At 41.1% G+C, this 17718-nt stretch overlaps 1 protein-coding gene across 1 annotated transcript in view; it reads left to right on the plus strand.

The window, feature by feature from the left end:
* The window catches only part of COL19A1 (collagen type XIX alpha 1 chain), a 946027-nt gene that overhangs the window by 760236 nt on the left and 168073 nt on the right, over positions 1 to 17718 (plus strand). The window contains exons 37-38 of the mRNA XM_030199003.1: positions 15092 to 15145; positions 15504 to 15557. Coding sequence (XP_030054863.1) covers positions 15092 to 15145; positions 15504 to 15557 — 108 coding nt within the window. The remainder of the gene's footprint in view (positions 1 to 15091; positions 15146 to 15503; positions 15558 to 17718) is intronic.

A 17718-nucleotide genomic window follows, 5' to 3' on the forward strand; every position in this document is an offset into this window, starting at 1 on the left:
TTAGAAAGTAAATTATACTGCTGTAGGAAAAAGTCAAAAACACTGATGCGCTGAAAAAAGGCTTTGAAGATCCAAAGAAATTGGAGAAACATTTTGAGAATTTTAGGGGTTCCAAAGGAAATGAAAGATGGAGATTCAGTGAAATTTAGGTAGACATTTCTGCCAAAGCTATTGGGAACTTAATTTATTTATTTAAAACACTTTTAACCCATTATATCAAAATGTCACAGTAACTTACAAATAGACATACTGTACATAAGAGCCATAACAAATATAATCACAAATTAAAAATATTACACTCAGTATTAAATGCTAACCACCCCAGGAACTCACCATAAATCATTTCACAAATCTTCAGTTATATCCCCTATCAAGGTGTCATCTTCAGCAGCATTGCACATACAAAGTTGAAATACATTAACATTTTCAGCTTTAATCCATGTAAATCAGTCACCGCGCAATTGCAAGAAAAATCATACACAGCATCAGATACTACTCGGTCACGTGCCTGTGTAAATAAATAGGCAAGCCAGTGAAATAGGGTAGTACAATAAACCTTCCAAGTAAATGCCAAAAGGAATCCAAAAGATCAATCCTTATTGAAGCGTTGAAATAAAAGAAGACTCAACACAGCCATGTTTTGGCATCAAATGCCTGCTTCAGGAATCACAATAACTTTTTGCTTACGTACTGAAGATGCGTATGGCTAGAGCAGCCAAAAGGCAACATTTCCCAGAGAACTCTTGGAAATGACTTGATGTTTTTTTCAAAATGAATGGCAATGTCTTTCTTTTGTGTAAGCAAATAGGCCTTAAGAGAGGTTTTAAGAATGAAAGAGCACATAGAGTTTAATAGTTGGTATGTGTTTTCTGCCTGAACACCTATTATTTTCTTATGGACCCTGCAACAGATACTGTGCACTATTGCCATTAAACACACACTAATAAATAATCCCTATGGTGTGCCTTCCCAGAAAACAAGCAATAAAATAATACCCCAAACCAATCATTTATATGTTAAGATACTTAAACTGTTGGTTCCCTGAATTTTGATCAAATCACACCTCTTTTCTGGCAGAACACTGGCTTCTGATTTCTTATTGCATCACTTACAAAATACTTCCTCTGGTCTTTAAAATTCAGACTACAGGTATTCCCACATATCTGATAATTTTACATTCCTTCCTGACCTCTCCATTCATCACAATATAACTGTCTCTCTGTACCCCCCTACAGCCAGGTGTGTTTAGATACTATTAGGAAAAATAAATTTTGTATGGCTGGTCCTCAGCTATGGAACACACGTCTTCTGTATCTCCAACTGCAATCTCTCTTGATAAATTTAAGTCAGGGATGAAAACAATTTGGTTTATAAAGGCATTCCTTACTAGCCTAATGGTTAGTACAGCAGGTTGTGGCCCTGGAGAGCCAGGTTTGATTCCCACTGCTGCCTAACAGCCAACAGTGGGTTAAGATCCTGAGGAACCAGGTTCAATTCCCTTTGCAGCTCCATGTGACCCTGGGCAAGTCACTTAGCCCTCCATTGCCCCAGGTACAATATACTTAGATTGTGAGCCCATCAGGGGCAGTGCAAGTACCTGAAGTTATATGTAAACTGCTTTGAAAGAGGCAGTATATCATATTGATAAACTTGAACTTAGATTAGCACAATTGTCAGCTGTGGCCCCTCAGTGCAGTACTGTCTGAAGAATCTGAAATCATAGCCCTTTTCTCCACCTCCTCCCAGACCTTCTTTTCCCTGCTGTCCTATTAAATATTGTATTTCATTTTTTTCTTTCTTTGTATTTTATATATTGTAAACCACTCAATGGTTTTCCAATGGAGTGGTATATTAAGTATGAAGAAATCTTGGAAATCTTGGTAACCTTAAAAATGCCAGCATATATGCTCCTGTAGTGTAGGAAGGAAGGAATATTTTGCTTGCTAACATCTAAATAAGAAAGAGTTTCTGGCAGCGCAAGAGCAACTAGTTGTGTGTGGGAGAGGAAACTATAATCCCCACCAACCAAAGAGAAGGCAAAAATGCAAGAGATCAAACACCTACATAACAGTGCTTAAAAGATCACCTCACTGCCATACATAAGCTACCCCCAGATCACCCTTTGGAACTATAGGATTGATGAATGCTAGATTAGCTGCTAAGAAATCTTCAGTGATCCATGATGTCATCCACGAACAGCATCTTGACATTTTAGGAATAAGTGAAACCTGGCTTGATAAAAATGGAGGGGTTACCACTGGCTGAACTATGTCCAACAGGTTTCAACATCAACCAAGACCAGGAAGATGAGGTGGAGGGGTAGCAGTCCTGGTTCAGGATACAATCAAACTGTGCAGAATCACCAATCCAGTTTGAAGAGGAGAAACCAATTTGGCTGCTCATGGTATACCGAGCACCTCATAACAATAGATTATCTGTGCAAGAACTCCTGGACCTGATTACTCAAGTGATCCTGAACTACCCTAGGATGGTGATCATGGGAGATTTCAATCTACACATCGAAACCATCACAGCTGCCTTCCTGGACTAGATGACAGCACTAGGATTCACACAGGCAATCAATTCTCCAACCCACGTCATGGATCACTGAAGGTTTCTTAGCAGAGCTTCTACTATTTGTGACAACTACACTACCTCTCTCCTTACATTAAGAAGGCAAATCTTATCCCAGTTGAGCATACCATTATAATGAAGACTGGATACTGTAATGCACTTTACACTGGTCTGATTACAAAGGGTCTGCACCAGCTCCAACTGATTCAGAATGCTACAAGACTAATAGAAGGTTGCAAGCGACGACCATTTCACACCATTTTTACAAAATCTTCAGTGGCTACCAGTACAATACAGGGCTAAATTTAAAACTCTATGTCTGTTCTTCAAGGCCCTTAAAGGAAATGGCCTCAAGTACTTGAAGAACAGAATCACCCTCTACACACCTCCAAGGACACTAAGGAGTATCCCTAACCACACCCTTTCCAAAAGACATTACATGATGTGATACCTGCAAGCGAGCTTTCTCCAGAGTAGCCCCCACACTCTGGAATGCACTTTGTGAAAGGCTACAAGGGGAGATCTGGGAAATTATAGACCGGTGAGTCTGACGTCGGTGCCGGGGAAAATGTAAAGGCTATTATCAAAAACAAAATTACATAGCACATCCAAGGACATGGATTACTGAGACCAAGTCAGGACGGCTTTTGTGGGGGGGAAATCTAGCCTGACCAATTTACTTCAGTCCTTTGAAAGAGTAAACAAACATGTGGACAAAGGGGAGCCGGTTGATATTGTGTATCTGGATTTTCAAAAGGCGTTTGACAAGGTACCTCATGAAAGGCTACAGAGGAAATTGGAGGGTCATGGGATAGGAGGAAATGTCCTATTGTGGATTAAAAACTGGTTGAAGGATAGGAAATAGAGAGTGGGGTTAAATGGGCAGTATTCACAATGGAGAAGGGTAGTTAGTGGGGTTCCTCAGGGGTCTGTGCTAGGACCGCTGCTTTTTAATATATTTATAAATGATTTAGAGATGGGAGAAACTAGCGAGGTAATTAAATTTGCTGATGACACAAAGTTATTCAAAGTCGTTAACTCGCGACAGGATTGTGAAAAATTATAGAAGGACCTTACGAGACTGGGAGACTGTGCGGCTAAATGGCAGATGATGTTTAATGTGAGCAAGTGCAAGGTGATGCATGTGGGAAAAAAGAACCTGAATTATAGCTACGTCATGCAAGGTTCCACGTTAGGAGTTACGGACCAAGAAAGGGATCTGGGTGTCGTTGTCAATAATACACTGAAATCTTCTGCTCAGTGTGCTGCTGCGGTTAGGAAAGCGAATAGAATGTTGGGTATTATTAGGAAAGGTATGGAAAACAGGTGTGAGGATGTTATAACACCGTTGTATCGCTCCATGGTGCGACCGCACCTTGAGTATTGTGTTCAATTCTGGTCACCGCATCTCAAGAAAGATATCGTAGAAATGGAAAAGGTGCAGCGAAGGGTGACTAAAATGATAGCAGGGATGGGTTGACTTCCCTATGAAGAAAGACTAAGGAGGCTAGGGCTTTTCAGCTTGGAGAAGAGATGGCTGAGGGGAGACATGATAGAGGTATATAAAATAATGAGTGGAGTGGAACAGGTGGATGTGAAGCGTCTGTTCACGCTTTCCAAAAATACTAGGACTAAGGGGCATGTGATGAAACTACAGTGTAGTAAATTTAAAACAATTTAAAACAAATCAGAGAAAATTTTTCTTCACCCAACGCATAATTAATCTCTCGAAATTCGTTGCCGGAGAACGTGGTGAAGGCGGTTAGCTTGGCAGAGTTTAAAAAGGGGCTAGACGGTTTCCTAAAGGACAAGTCCATAAACCACTACTAAATGTACTTGGGAAAAATCCACAATTCCAGGTATAACATGTATAGAATGTTTGTACGTTTGGGAAGCTTGCCAGGTGCCCTTGGCCTGGATTGGCCGCTGTCATAGACATGATGCTGGGCTCGATGGACCCTTGGTCTTTTCCCAGTGTGGCATTACTTATGTACAATTAACACAAGACTACCTCTACTTTAGGAAGCAGATGAAAGCTTGGCTCTTCAACCAGGCCTTTAATGTAAGAAGTAACTAACCTGTTAGTCTCACATACACACACACACACACACACACACACACATACAGGTGAATTTTCGAAAGAGAAGGGCGCCCATCTTCTGACATAAATTGGGAGATGGGTGTCCTTCTCGCAAGGTCGCCCAAATCGGCATAATTGAAAGCCGATTTTGGGCGCCCTCAACTGCTTTCTGTCGCGGGGACAACCAAAGTTCACGGGGGCGTGTTGGCAGTGTAGCGAAGGTGGGACTGGGGCGTGCGTAGGAGATGGGCATCCTCGGCCGATAATGGAAAAAAGAAGGACGTCCCTGACGAACACTTGGGCGACTTTACTTGGTCCGTTGTTTTTCATGACCAAGCAAAAGCTGCCCGAACTGACCAGATGACCACCAGAGGGAATTGGGGATCACCTCCCCTTACTCCCCCAGTGGTCACTAACCCCCTCCCACCCTCAAAAAAAATCTTTAAAAATACTTTTTTTCCAACCTCTATGCGAGCCTCAAATGCCATACTCAGGTCCATCGCAGCAGTATGCAGGTACCTGGAGCAGTTGTAGTGGGTGCAGTGTACTTCAGGAAAGCGGACCCAGGCCCATCCCCCACCTACCTGTTACACTTGTGGTGGTAAATGTGAGCCCTCCAAAACCCACCAGAAACCCATTGTACCCACATGTAGGTGCCCCCTTCATCCCTAAGGGCTTTGGGAGTGGTGTACAGTTGTGGGGTTTTTTTTTGGGGGGGGGGGGCTTGGTGGGCTCAGCACCCAAGGTAAGGGAGCTATGCACCTGGGACCTTTTTCTGAAGTTCATTGCAGTGCCCCCTAGGGTGCCCGGTTGGTGTCCTGGCGTGTGAGGGGGACCAGTGCACTACGAATGCTGGCTCCTCTCATGACCAAATGGCTTGGATTTGGTCGTTTTTAAGATGGACATCCTCGGTTTCCATTTTTGCCGAAAACCGGGGATAACCATCTCAAAAACAACCTAAGGATGACCATCTCTAAGGTCGACCTAAATTTCATGGTTTGGGCGTCCCCGACCGTATTATCGAAACGAAAGATGGACGCCCATCTTGTTTCGATAATACGGGTTGCCCCGCCCCTTTACGGGGCCGTCCTGCGAGGACGCCCTCATGAAAACTTGGGCTCTCCGTTCGATTATGCCCTCATAGTGACACAGGCCACACATACTGCAGCAGGACATGTTTGTCTACTCCTATCCTAGCTGAGATAATATTTAATCACTTCTCTGACCTCATGTGCAACTCTCTTTAATTATTTTCTAATGCCTTTTACTATCTTACCTATCTATATGTTCCATCTTTGCATATATTTCAGCAGGAATTCAGACCCAAGTATCAGCCTGCCTTTCTGACATTGCCTCCTGGACGTCTTGCTGCCTTCTGAAACTAAACATTACCAAGACTGAGCTTCTTATCTTTTCCCTAAACCAGCCTCTCCTCATTCTCTCTCTCTCTGTGGATAACACTCTCATCCTCCCTGTCTCATCAGCTCGTAACCTTGGGGTCATCTTTGACTCTTCTTTCTCTGCACATAACTCATGCCCTTCCTGTGCTTTGCACACATGTACACCACCTTACAGTTATGCACTAAGGCAGTAATGCGCTACTTTATGGAATAACATGTTGTCCACTTACAAGTGTCAGTGCCAATTGTTTTAGCACTTACATACACAAGGCATACTTAACTGCAGGCTTCCAATTCTAGAACTGCACAGAAGAGATACAAGACAATGGGGCTGATATTCAGACTCCATAGTGATGCTGGATATTCAGTGCCGGGCCATTTCTGGTCAGTCAAGTTGAAATTGTGCGCTGCCCAGTCTAGTTGAAACCTGCCGAAAGATACACCACATATACATGCGGCCAAAGATGGCCACTAAAATCATACTGAAAATCATGGATATAAATCGAGATATAACCGGCTAGCCATTAACTGGCAATATTCAGCAGGAGACAGCCGGTTATCTCCCACTGAATATCACCTGATAGCCAGCTAAGTACCATTTAACCATCCAGGTGCCATTCCTGGCCAGTTAAATGATTTTGAATATCAGGGGGAGCGCATTTTATGGGTTATAATCCTGACTAAGAAACTACATGGTATTTTAGATTTACATAGTTATGACAGTTGCAGACAAGAGTCTGCATATTCCTCTGGTTTAAGTGTGATTTTTCTTTTAGTCTATCTTCAGAAAATCTGAGTATCTGAGATTTACTATGTTGGTTCATGTGAAGCTTGAATAGCTAGAAAGTTTCATATCTGCTGGTGGATTTATTAGGGACTGTGAAGTTTCACTGTGTGCATTTGCTTTGACAAAAAATGAACCCAGTAGTGCTCTACATACACAGCACGTCAAATCTTTCAGAGAGTTCCTATGAAATGTAATGAGCAGGCAGAGATTGCATCGTAGCAATCCAGATGTATAAGAAAATCTTGCAAAATATACTAATCCATCATTTGGTTTTAAATATGAACTAGCAAGGTGTGCAAATGACCTTTGATTTTAATAGAAAACATGGAGATGAAGATAAGAGAATATATGAAATCACAACAATTACCTCTGAAACTGTGGTATAGAATTCTAAGGAGGAAAGAACAGCTCCATTGATCTAAAAGTGCCCGGCTTAATGGGGATCAGCCATTATGGAGGAAAAGGAGGTGATTAGAGGAATCCAGAAAGATTCAAGGAGTTCTGCATGATGTGGGACTTTGTGGAAGAATTGCTGTATGTTGTTTTGTAAACCTTTTTTCTACAGAAATAGGTGCAAATAAAATTGCCCAAAGATATTTATTTTATTTATTTTATTTTGCTGCATTTATATTCCACATTTTCTCACCTATTTGCAGGCTCAATGTGGCTTACAATATAATACAACTACAATCACATGGATGGAATAGAGAATCAGAGTATATATAACAGATAAGGTGCATAGGAATATTATGGCAATCTTATTGACATAGAAGAATTTCAGAATTATTGCTATTAAGGTTCATACGAAAATTATGTTGATTAAGAAGCGGGTAAGTGGATAACAACATAATATAATGATATCAGGACAAGGTATGATTATCAGTAATTAGGGTGTAAATAGGCAAAATAAAAGAGTTCCGATATAAAATTGTGTCTGGTGTAGTTTATATAGCATAAGAGTATATATAGCATAAGTAGTTTACATAGCACATAAGCACTGCCACGCTGGGAAAAGACCAAAGGTCCATCAAGCCCAGCACGCCGTCTCCGACAGCGGCCAATCCAGGCCCCAAGAACCTGGCAAAACCCCAAAATTTAATAAAATCAATGGACCTTTCCTTCAGGAATCCGTTCAGACCCCCTTTAAACTCAGCAAGGCCAGCTGCCGTCACTACCTTCTCCGGCAATGAGTTCCAGAGTCTAACCACACGCTGAGTAAAGAAAAACTTTCTTCAATTTGTTCTAAACCTACCACATTCTAATTTCATCTTGTGTCCCCCGGTTCTATTATTGTTAGAAAGAGTAAACAAACACTTCACATCTGTCCACTCTACCCCACTCATTATTTTGTACACCTCTATCATATCACCCCTCAGCCGCCTTTTCTCCAGGCTAAAGAGTTCTAGCCTTCTTAACCTCTCCTCATAAGGTAGTCGTCCCATCCATCCCTTTTATCATTTTCATCGCCCTTCTCTGCACCTTCTCTAATTCCTTTATATCTTTTTTGAGATGAGGCGACCAGAACTGAACACAATACTCCAGGTGCAGTCGCACCATGGAGCGATATAACAGCATTATAACATCCTCATGCTTGTTTTCCATCCCTTTTCTAATAATACTCAACATTCTGTTTGCTTTCTTAGCCGCCGCAGCACATTGAGCGGAAGATTTCAACATCCTATCCACGATGACTCCCAGATCCCTTTTTCAGTCCGTAACTCCTAAAGCAGAACCTTGCATGACATAGCTGTAATTCGGGTTCCTCCTTCCCACATGCATCACTTTGCACTTCTCAACATTGAACTTCATCTGCCATTTGGACGCCCAATCCCCAGTCTCACGAGGTCCTCTTGTAATCTTTCACACTCCTCCCGCAACGAGACGACCCTGGATAACTTTGTGTCATCTGCGAATTTAATTACCTCACTAGTTACTCCCATCTCAAGGTCATTTATAAATATGTTAAAAAGCATTGGTCCCAGCACAGACCCCTGAGGGACCCCACTAACTACCCTTCTCCATCGAGAATAATGACCATTCAACCCTACTCTCAGCGTAAGAGTATATATAGCATAAGAGTATATGCATAGTGTGTACATTTATCTGGTAAGCATATAGGTATTCCTGGGACAGAGGTTGGCTGGAGCAGGGGGTGGAGTTGTGAACTATGCACATCCACACAAACCTACAGACCTTTTCTGCACACCTCGGAACAGGTGTAAATGTCTGTACCTATTTGATGTGATGCTATTGTATATGTACACCACCTTGGATAAATCTCTTCATAAAGGTAGTTAATAAATCACAATAAATCAAAAAATAAATCTTATAACAGTCAAACGTCTCTAGTGGAAGTACTCAATGCACTTCACACAATAACCCAATGCTGCTGTTATCTCATCAGTCTCAATAGTGACACTCAGATGCTGTATATCACAATTATGATATTTCTAACACTGAGATTTAATTCCCTTGAAATTTTTCCAAGAAGCGTCAGTATTTGCTCACCATTATCTTCACTGGCTTCATTTCATAAACTGCTGAAAATAGTTTTTTTTTATAATACACCATTTATAACAAATGGAAATAACTTAGCTTATTTAAACTCAGCTTAAAAGGACCGAATGCTGGGCATGGGCCATGTTTCACTGCAACTAATGCTGCATCAGGGTGTGGTCCTTAACCGTGATTCAACCTGCTTCTGCATCATTCTCTAAGGAAAGTAATTTTATGACAGTGTACCTAAGCTGTGAAGGTGCACAGAAGAATATATAAAGGCAGCATATGCAGTTATGTGCCTTTATACAATTGCATTTCACACAATAACTCAAGCTGAGAATGATGCAGAAACAGGTTGAATCAGGGATCTGACCTGGGACCTCTTCTTTTCTCCATCTATACTTCTTCCCTTGGTACTCTGATCTCATCCCATGGTTTTCAGTATCACCTTTACACTGATGACTCCCAGATCTACCTCGCTACACCAGAAATTTCAACAGGAATCCAGGCCAAAGTATTAGCCTGCCTGTCTGACATTGCTGCATGGATGTCTCACCACCATCTGAAACTAAACATGGCCACGACTGAACTTCTTATCTTTCTCCCTAGACCAACCTCTCCTCTTCCCCCATTCTCTATCTCCGTGAATAACACTCTCATTCTCCCTGTCTCATCAGCTCGTAACCTTGGGGTCATCTTAGACTCCTCTCTCTCCTTCTCTGCACATATTCACACTGACTACTAAAACCTGTCATTTCTTTCTCTATAATATCACCAAAATTTGTCCTTTCCTTTCTGAGCACACTATCAGAACCTTTATCCACACTCTTAGCACCTCTTGTTTAGGCTATTGCAACTTGCTTCTCACAGGTCTCCCACTGCCATCTCTCTCCCCTTCAATCTGTTCAAAATTCTGCTGCACTACTTATATTCTGCCAGTGTCACTATGCTCATAGTCACTTCATTGGCTCCCTATCCATTTCCGCATACAGTTCAAACTCCTTTTTATTGACTTACAAGTGCATTCACTGTGCAGCTCTTCAGTACCTCTCCACTTTTATCTCTCCCTATACTCCTCCCCGGGAACTCCGTTCACTGGGTAAATCTCTCTTATCTGCACCTCTTCTCCTCCAGTACTAACTCCAGACTCCATTCCTTTTATCTTGCTGCACCATATGCCTGGAATAGACTTCCCGAGCCGTTACGTCAAGCTCCATCTCTGGCCGTCTTCAAATCTAGGCTAAAAGCCCACCTTTTTGATGCTGCTTTTAACCCATTTTTATCATTCCCACCTTTGTAATGCCCTTGTCCCTTATTTGTCCTGTTTGTCTGTCCTAGTTAGATTGTAAGCTCTTTCGAGCAGGGCCTGTCTCTTCATGTCCAGTGAACAGCGCTGCATACATCTAGTAGCGCATTAGAAATGAGAAGAAGTAGTAGTAGTAGTAGGTTAAGAACCACGTCCTGATGCTTCTCTTGTGGAATATTCATATATAATGACTGAATGTCCATAATTACTAAAAGGTAATTGTTATCTAAAACAGGAATATTTTTCAGGAGATTGATTATTTGTAAATATTCTCTCACATAGGAAGGTATATGTGAAATATAAGGGTGCAAAAATAAATCAACAAACTTGGACAAAGGCTCTAATACTAAGCCTATCAGTGAAACTATTGGTTGTCCTGGTGGATATGTGTACTTTTGGCAGTGTATACATAACAGTTATTCTAGGATGTCTAACCTATAGAAAATCTCTCTATGTAAAAAAAAAAAGGATTTCCATCCTGAATAAGGGAGAAAACTTTGCCTTTTAGTACAGGAGTGGGATCTTTTTTTTTTTTTTTCAATTTCAGGTAAATTTTATCTTTATTAAGTTGCCTTTAAACCTTTCCATATGATTTTGTTGGTCCATTATCACAATCCTTCCACCTTTGTTAACTGGTTTAATCACAATCTCAGAATTATGTTTGAGTTAATTCATTCCTGAACATTCTTCTTTGGTGAGATTTGATTCTAACTTCTCGATTTCTTTAAGTACCACTTGTTCAAAAGTGTGAATGGCAGGATGTTTGTCCCCGGGGGGGGGGGGGGGGGGGGGGGGGTCAATGTAGACTCATTTCTCAGACAGGATATATCTATATCTATATTTTTTATTTATTTATAGAATTTTAAATGATAATCAAGTATAACACTTGTACAGAAAAGTTATCTGGTTTTCATTATATATAATATAAGATCTGAAATGTTATATTAAGAAAATATTTCACCAGAATATACTCAAGTCCACAATTGAGATTCAAAATGTTACATATATGGATATTTAAATTATTTATCTAGAAAACAAAACAGGAATTTGCTGAGTCTGATTCCCAAAAGGTACCAGTAAATTATTACACAGAGCTATACCCACCCTTCCCAGTAGACGCCTTAGCAGTTAAAAAGGTGGTGAGTTCAAAGGTGGGGATCAAAAACAACATATTAATTCATCTGATATTTAACAACGCACTTGCAAGGATATCTTAGAAAAGATGTCGCCCCCAAATGAAGTACTCCTGGCTTCATCATAAGAAATTGTTGTCTACGCTTCTTAGTGTCTTTAGTAACATCTAACTTCATTTTCATATTCCTTATTTTTATTCGTTAAGGTTTCCATTCTAGATTCAATATCTTTTGTCTTCTGTTCTAGCATAGATAAATCTTGAATCAGTTTTTTTTAACTGCGGACATATTGCTTTTCCCAGCTCTACTATTAATGTCCATAGACTATCCAGTGTAACGTCACTTGGTTTGTCCATTGATACAGGAAATACGGTCGTTGTTACCGCTATGTTAGTAGAAGAAAAACCACGTTCCTCACTCACAGCTGGAGTCTCCTTCGCTGTTCCAGGAGTAGCTGATAGTACTCTTCAAGTCTGGTTGTTTAAGTCTCCTTTGGTCCAAATTCCTCCGGTCCATGTCATCACCTCCCATCTCTCTTCTCCTGTTCCGCTTGTAGGCTTCGGGATAGAGGACACCAACCGAGGAGTACTACTCCCAGAGGGTTGAGGGGGAGGAGCTCTTTCATCGGGGCTGATCGAAAGCTGTAGCCCTGGGAATGCTGGGGGGTCTCCATCCACCCCAGAGTGGACCAACGGACTGTTCCCCAATGCCTCTGGCACCATGTTTCTCTGAAAAAAAGTCTGTATTGTGGCTGGGTTAGAGGAAAGGTTCTGCCACTGAGGAGCGGTGGAGGAAGGCTGGCCCCTTCTTTTCGGCATCGCCAAAAATTAGGAGATTCAGAAAAGCGACAGGTACGTCAGACTCCAGCAGCGGCCATCTTGAATCTCTCAAAATCCTATCTATATTTTTGATAGATTGTTTGAAAAATATTTTATTTATTTATTTATTTGGATTTTGCTCACACCTTTTCCAGCAATAGCTCAAGGTGAGTCACACTCAGGTACACGGGATATTTCTCTGTCCCAGGAGGGCTCACAATCTAAGCTTGTACCTGAGGCAATGGAGGGTTATGTCACTTGCCCAAGATCACAAGGTGCAGCAGTGGGATTTGAACTGGCCACCTCTGGATTAGTATATAATTTTTGATTTCCTTGTGAGTTTAAACACATCTATCCTGGTCCCCAATGCATTATATTTTGCAGTGGTGACAGAGGAAAGGTCCTTCTCTATTATGGACAATTGAGAATTGGAAAGAGCAAAGGAAGACAGACTCAGTACAGATGTTGTCTGGAGACTGTCTTGCCCCTCGTTCCCATTCCTCTGTCCTCATTGGAGTTAACAGGCACTTAATTGGCATTAATTATGTGCATGCAGATGTGGCAATGTGGCTGTGCGCTATTCTATAACACTAGTCACCCAAATTGTGTAAAAGGGGTGTGGCCATGGGAGGGGCATGGGAGAGCCAGGGGCATTCACAAAATTCAGATGCAGTGTTATAGAATACCAGGGATCCACGCTCAACTTGTGCACCAGGATTTACAGCATAACAAACCTTTCCTCTGTCGGCTTTTTCCTATTGCATATTTATGTTCTCAAAAACAAAATTGCTTGTGTGCTCAAAAACATCTTTTTTCTAAATAACACTTAGCTTAAAGAACTCTCTTCATTCAGCAGCCTCTCAAAGCTGGTGCTATTTTTCCTGCCTGAGGCCATTGTGCCACTAACCCATAACCTGATGCTTCCAGATGGCATCTTAAAGGAGCTGGAATAAGCCTTGCTTCCTTCTTCCCCTGAAGACAACTGTTTTCAAAAAGTGGTGTTACATTGGCTATACCCCACAAACACAACTCCTTCCAAAGAACCTCCACAAACACATACTGTCCTGTAGGTTTCCCTATAACTTGTAATCCCTGGTGGTATAAGGAGCTCTAGGGAAGAAGTGATTCCTTGTGACTCCTACTCCTGCCATCGCCAGGTTCTAAATGTCACTGGTGATTCCTAGTGGTAATCTCACAATGTAGTGTGACCCCTAGTAGTACTATCACTACTGTTAAGATTAGTCAGCACCATTTTGAACCCAGTGCCATCTGGAGCAGGAGTGAGTGGGGATCACTTCTGCCCCAGAATCTCCTAGACCACTAGGGATTGCAAGAGGTAGGCCCAGAGGGCTAATATATAGGGAGGAGAGATCTTTATGGAGGGGGTTTGTTTGGGTGACTTGTCTTTTGGGAAGCCTACTGGGAGTTTCTTAAGGGGGTGAAGGGAGAAGCAAGGTTCAGCTCTAACTCTTTTAAAGACACTCTCCAGGAGCTTAGGTTTGATGCTCCCAGCTAGGATGAATAGCGCAGCTTGATAGATTGATCTCGAGCTGTGTTATTCATGTACAGCTAGATTCACTAACCTGCAGTACTAAGACATCACACATTAGTGACTCCAGCAGTAACCTAAAGTGGAGTAAAATGGCAACTTTTACCATACCTTATTAATTAGCCCCCCCAAATGACCAAAGTTATAAATTTTAAAATGGGATGTGGTTAGGGTAGTATGAGGGAAACATTATAAGTTATCAATTCAGCAGAAAAAATTCAGCCACTGAATGGATAAATTTTATGTTTATAAATTGCAAGTTATAGGTAGAACTTTAAGAAAATCAGATATCCATTTTAAGCTATACATGGATACTTATATGGATGGCATCATTGACAATTCATGCTTCATAACTGGATATCAAATTGGGGTGTGCAGCCCAAAAATTTGTTTTGTTTGGTTTCCTGTGTCATTTCTGGGATTTTTATTGTTTTTTTAGGTGGAGGGGTCTAATTCTTTTGTTTTTGGACAATGTTGTGAAGAGTGCATCTTCTTTCAAAAGAGTGCATCCTTTTGCTGAAATCAAGCACTATTTCATCAAAAGGTCACAGTCTTTTGAAAGAGTGACACAAGGAACAAAAACAAACTTTTGGATATTTTTCCCCCATTACAATTCAAAAACAACTAGAAACGTCATGGAAAATATTTGAAACGAATGCACATCTCTAATATCAGATGTTTAAGTTACGCAGTTGGCCTGCCACAGAATATTTTACCTCTAGGATTCTATGCAGGTTTAGGACACATCATTTGACTAGTATAAGAACTGTTGAAAAATGTTTTTGTAGGTGAGCTTCAGATGGAAAGGAAATACCATATGATCTCAAAAACTCATATTTATCATCAATTTTGATCATTCTTGCAATTGATCTAGGGAAAAATGTCATGTTCTGCAGATTCCTGATGTAATTCACTACCCCAGTGTTTGCTTTTCTTGTGTTTAAGGGTGATCCTGGCCTAAGAGGTCCTCCAGGAACCCCTGGGAAAGAGGGCCCTAAGGTAAGTTTACAAAGTGAGTAACTATTAGGGGTATCTTCTTATTTATTTATTTGGATTTAGCTCTTCCTTTTTCATTGGTTCTCAATACCTGTTACATTCAGGTGCAGTCAGGTACCTATTTCTTGAAGTAGCAATGAGAAGCTCCATACAAAATATAAGCCTGTCTTTGGAAAAATGATTGAGGACTTTATCTTTCTTTATCTTTGCTAATTTCTTTCTTTTGCAACTATTACCTGGGGAAAGTGGTTGCTGGACCTGGTATATATAGAGAGAGAATGGGGGGAGGTGAATTGAGAGCACAGTAATCTACATATAGTGAATGCTACAAAGTGATTTTCAAATTTTGATATTCCATTAGGGCACCAAAGGTGAGCGTGGATTTCCTGGTCTGTTTGGAGAAAAAGGAGATGAGGTAAAAGTGTTCAGCTCTTAGCAATGTGATTTATTGCAAGCTCATCCACTAAAGCTATTTTAATAATAAATAGAAGATAAACAGAGAATTTGTGAGCCTTTTGGCAGTCTTCTAAAGTTGTACAGACAAAGGACAATTCTATAATAGGGTACCTACAATAAATTCTATAAAGAGGCACCTAGAGAGCACCTATGTGAATCCTAGTCTATAAGAGAAAGCAGGCGCCTGCTTTCCATTAAAAAAATGCTAGAATAACTGGGGTAAGTGCTTGTGCCTAGATTTGGAAGATTAAGCAAGTAACTTATAATGTTTTATAAGTTACATGTGTTACGTGTGAGACCCATTCACACTCTGGCCATGTGAATTCCTACATTCAGAGTTCAGGCCATTGCTGCAAGTTTCCTTGCAGTTGACTATGTTGACCCACTGTTTATAGTATTGTGAATAAACACTGAAAATATTTACCATTTAATCGTACTACTTTTCATAAATTGCTGAAATTTTGGCCTGATATTCAAAACCCATTGAAAGGATAAAGATAAATTAGTATATCGTTGGCATAGCCATGGGTGGGTCTGGGTAGGCTGGAGCCCACCCAATTTGGGTTGAGGCCTACACAGTTGAGAGAAATTGGCATGCTATATGCTTACTCAGGCTGAAGAACTCTGCTGCCAAGCTGACTGCTGAGCTTGGTGGTATGGTATTCTGGAATGCTGGGTTCCTCCAGAAGACTGGAGGAGGTCTTCGACTGGTGGGGCTTGGGGGTCTCCTCCAGCTGAGTTATTTATATTATGAGCTGGGGGGGGTTCCAGCGATAAGGAGGGGGTGGAAAACAGGGGGCAGAGGTGTGGAGAGGACATTTAGTGCCCACCTATTCTGCTCCTAGGCCAACCCAAAATTTGCTGTCTGGCTATGCTGCTAGAACTTCCCCAAGGTCCTTCAGTACCGTCAATGGCTGGTGTAAATGCTCATGCCTAACCATAGGCAGTTAGATAAATAAATACTAGTATTCTATAATCTGCATGCATAACTGGCTGGCACCCACCAATGCACCTATGCCCCTCCAAAGTCCCCACCCCCTTGAAGATGTGTGCTCTAGAATTTGAGTGCTAACTTATTGATTACCAACTAAGGGCAATTATGGGTGTAACTGTTAATTGGTGCAAATTAGCATTGTGGCCAATTATAAACTATTGCTTATTAACACTGATTATTAGCTCATTGAGGGGTCCTTTTATAAAGCCGTGGTAAAAAGTGGCATGTGGTAGTGTGAGCTGTCTTTTGGACACACAATGGGCCACTTTTTATCGCGACTGGGAAAAAAGCCATTTTCAATGGGCGAGTGAAAAATTAAAACTATCATACGCCTATTTACAGCCTGAGCCCTTACGACCGGCCATTGATTTAGCAGTAAGTGCTCACTTGTTACCCGTGTAGTAACCATGCAGTGAGTGCCAACATGGACACACTTCCGATTACTGCCAAGAATGTCTCCCGCAGTAGAAAATAGAAAAATATTTTCCACTGTGGGATTCAGCACACGCTGAACTAGGAATTACCGCCAGGCTCACTTGCTACCCCGGCAGTAGTGCCAATTTGGTGCGTGCTACCTGCGCATTAGCCCTCCTGTAGCTTTGTAAAAGGGCCCCTAAATTTCGTTACATCCGAAACTGACTTTATGCTATAACTTGTGCGTGCAAATTTCCATCTCAATCACAAAACTAGAATTAGAGAGTCTATATTTCACTGCCTGCGCATTATATACAGGTATTTATATATTATTTGAGAACAAAATCCTCTAAAATAACATTATATAAACAGTCACTACTATTATGTGAGTGAAGAACCATTAGGAAAATATAGTTAGTCATGACAGCAATTTTCAATTTTGTCATTTATGACTGTCATCGTCATTCATCAGTCCCTCAGAAACCTCAGTGTCCACTGCAATTCAAGACATATTTCAAGGTGCAATATTCATCATTTAATCATTCACAATAGCCCCTTATTAGCACCAGTGTAAAAGCTTCTGTCAGCAAGAAAAACATTTACTTATTTTAAAACTGTTACTTTATTACAATCAATTGAGCACCCATGATCGCAACCCAATGCTGAGTTTTGTAGGCTCACCGCTTCATGGATTTGGGTGAACTCTGCTCCA

This window comes from Microcaecilia unicolor, chromosome 3 (assembly GCF_901765095.1).
Source record: "Microcaecilia unicolor chromosome 3, aMicUni1.1, whole genome shotgun sequence".
Taxonomy (NCBI): Eukaryota; Metazoa; Chordata; class Amphibia; order Gymnophiona; family Siphonopidae; genus Microcaecilia; species Microcaecilia unicolor.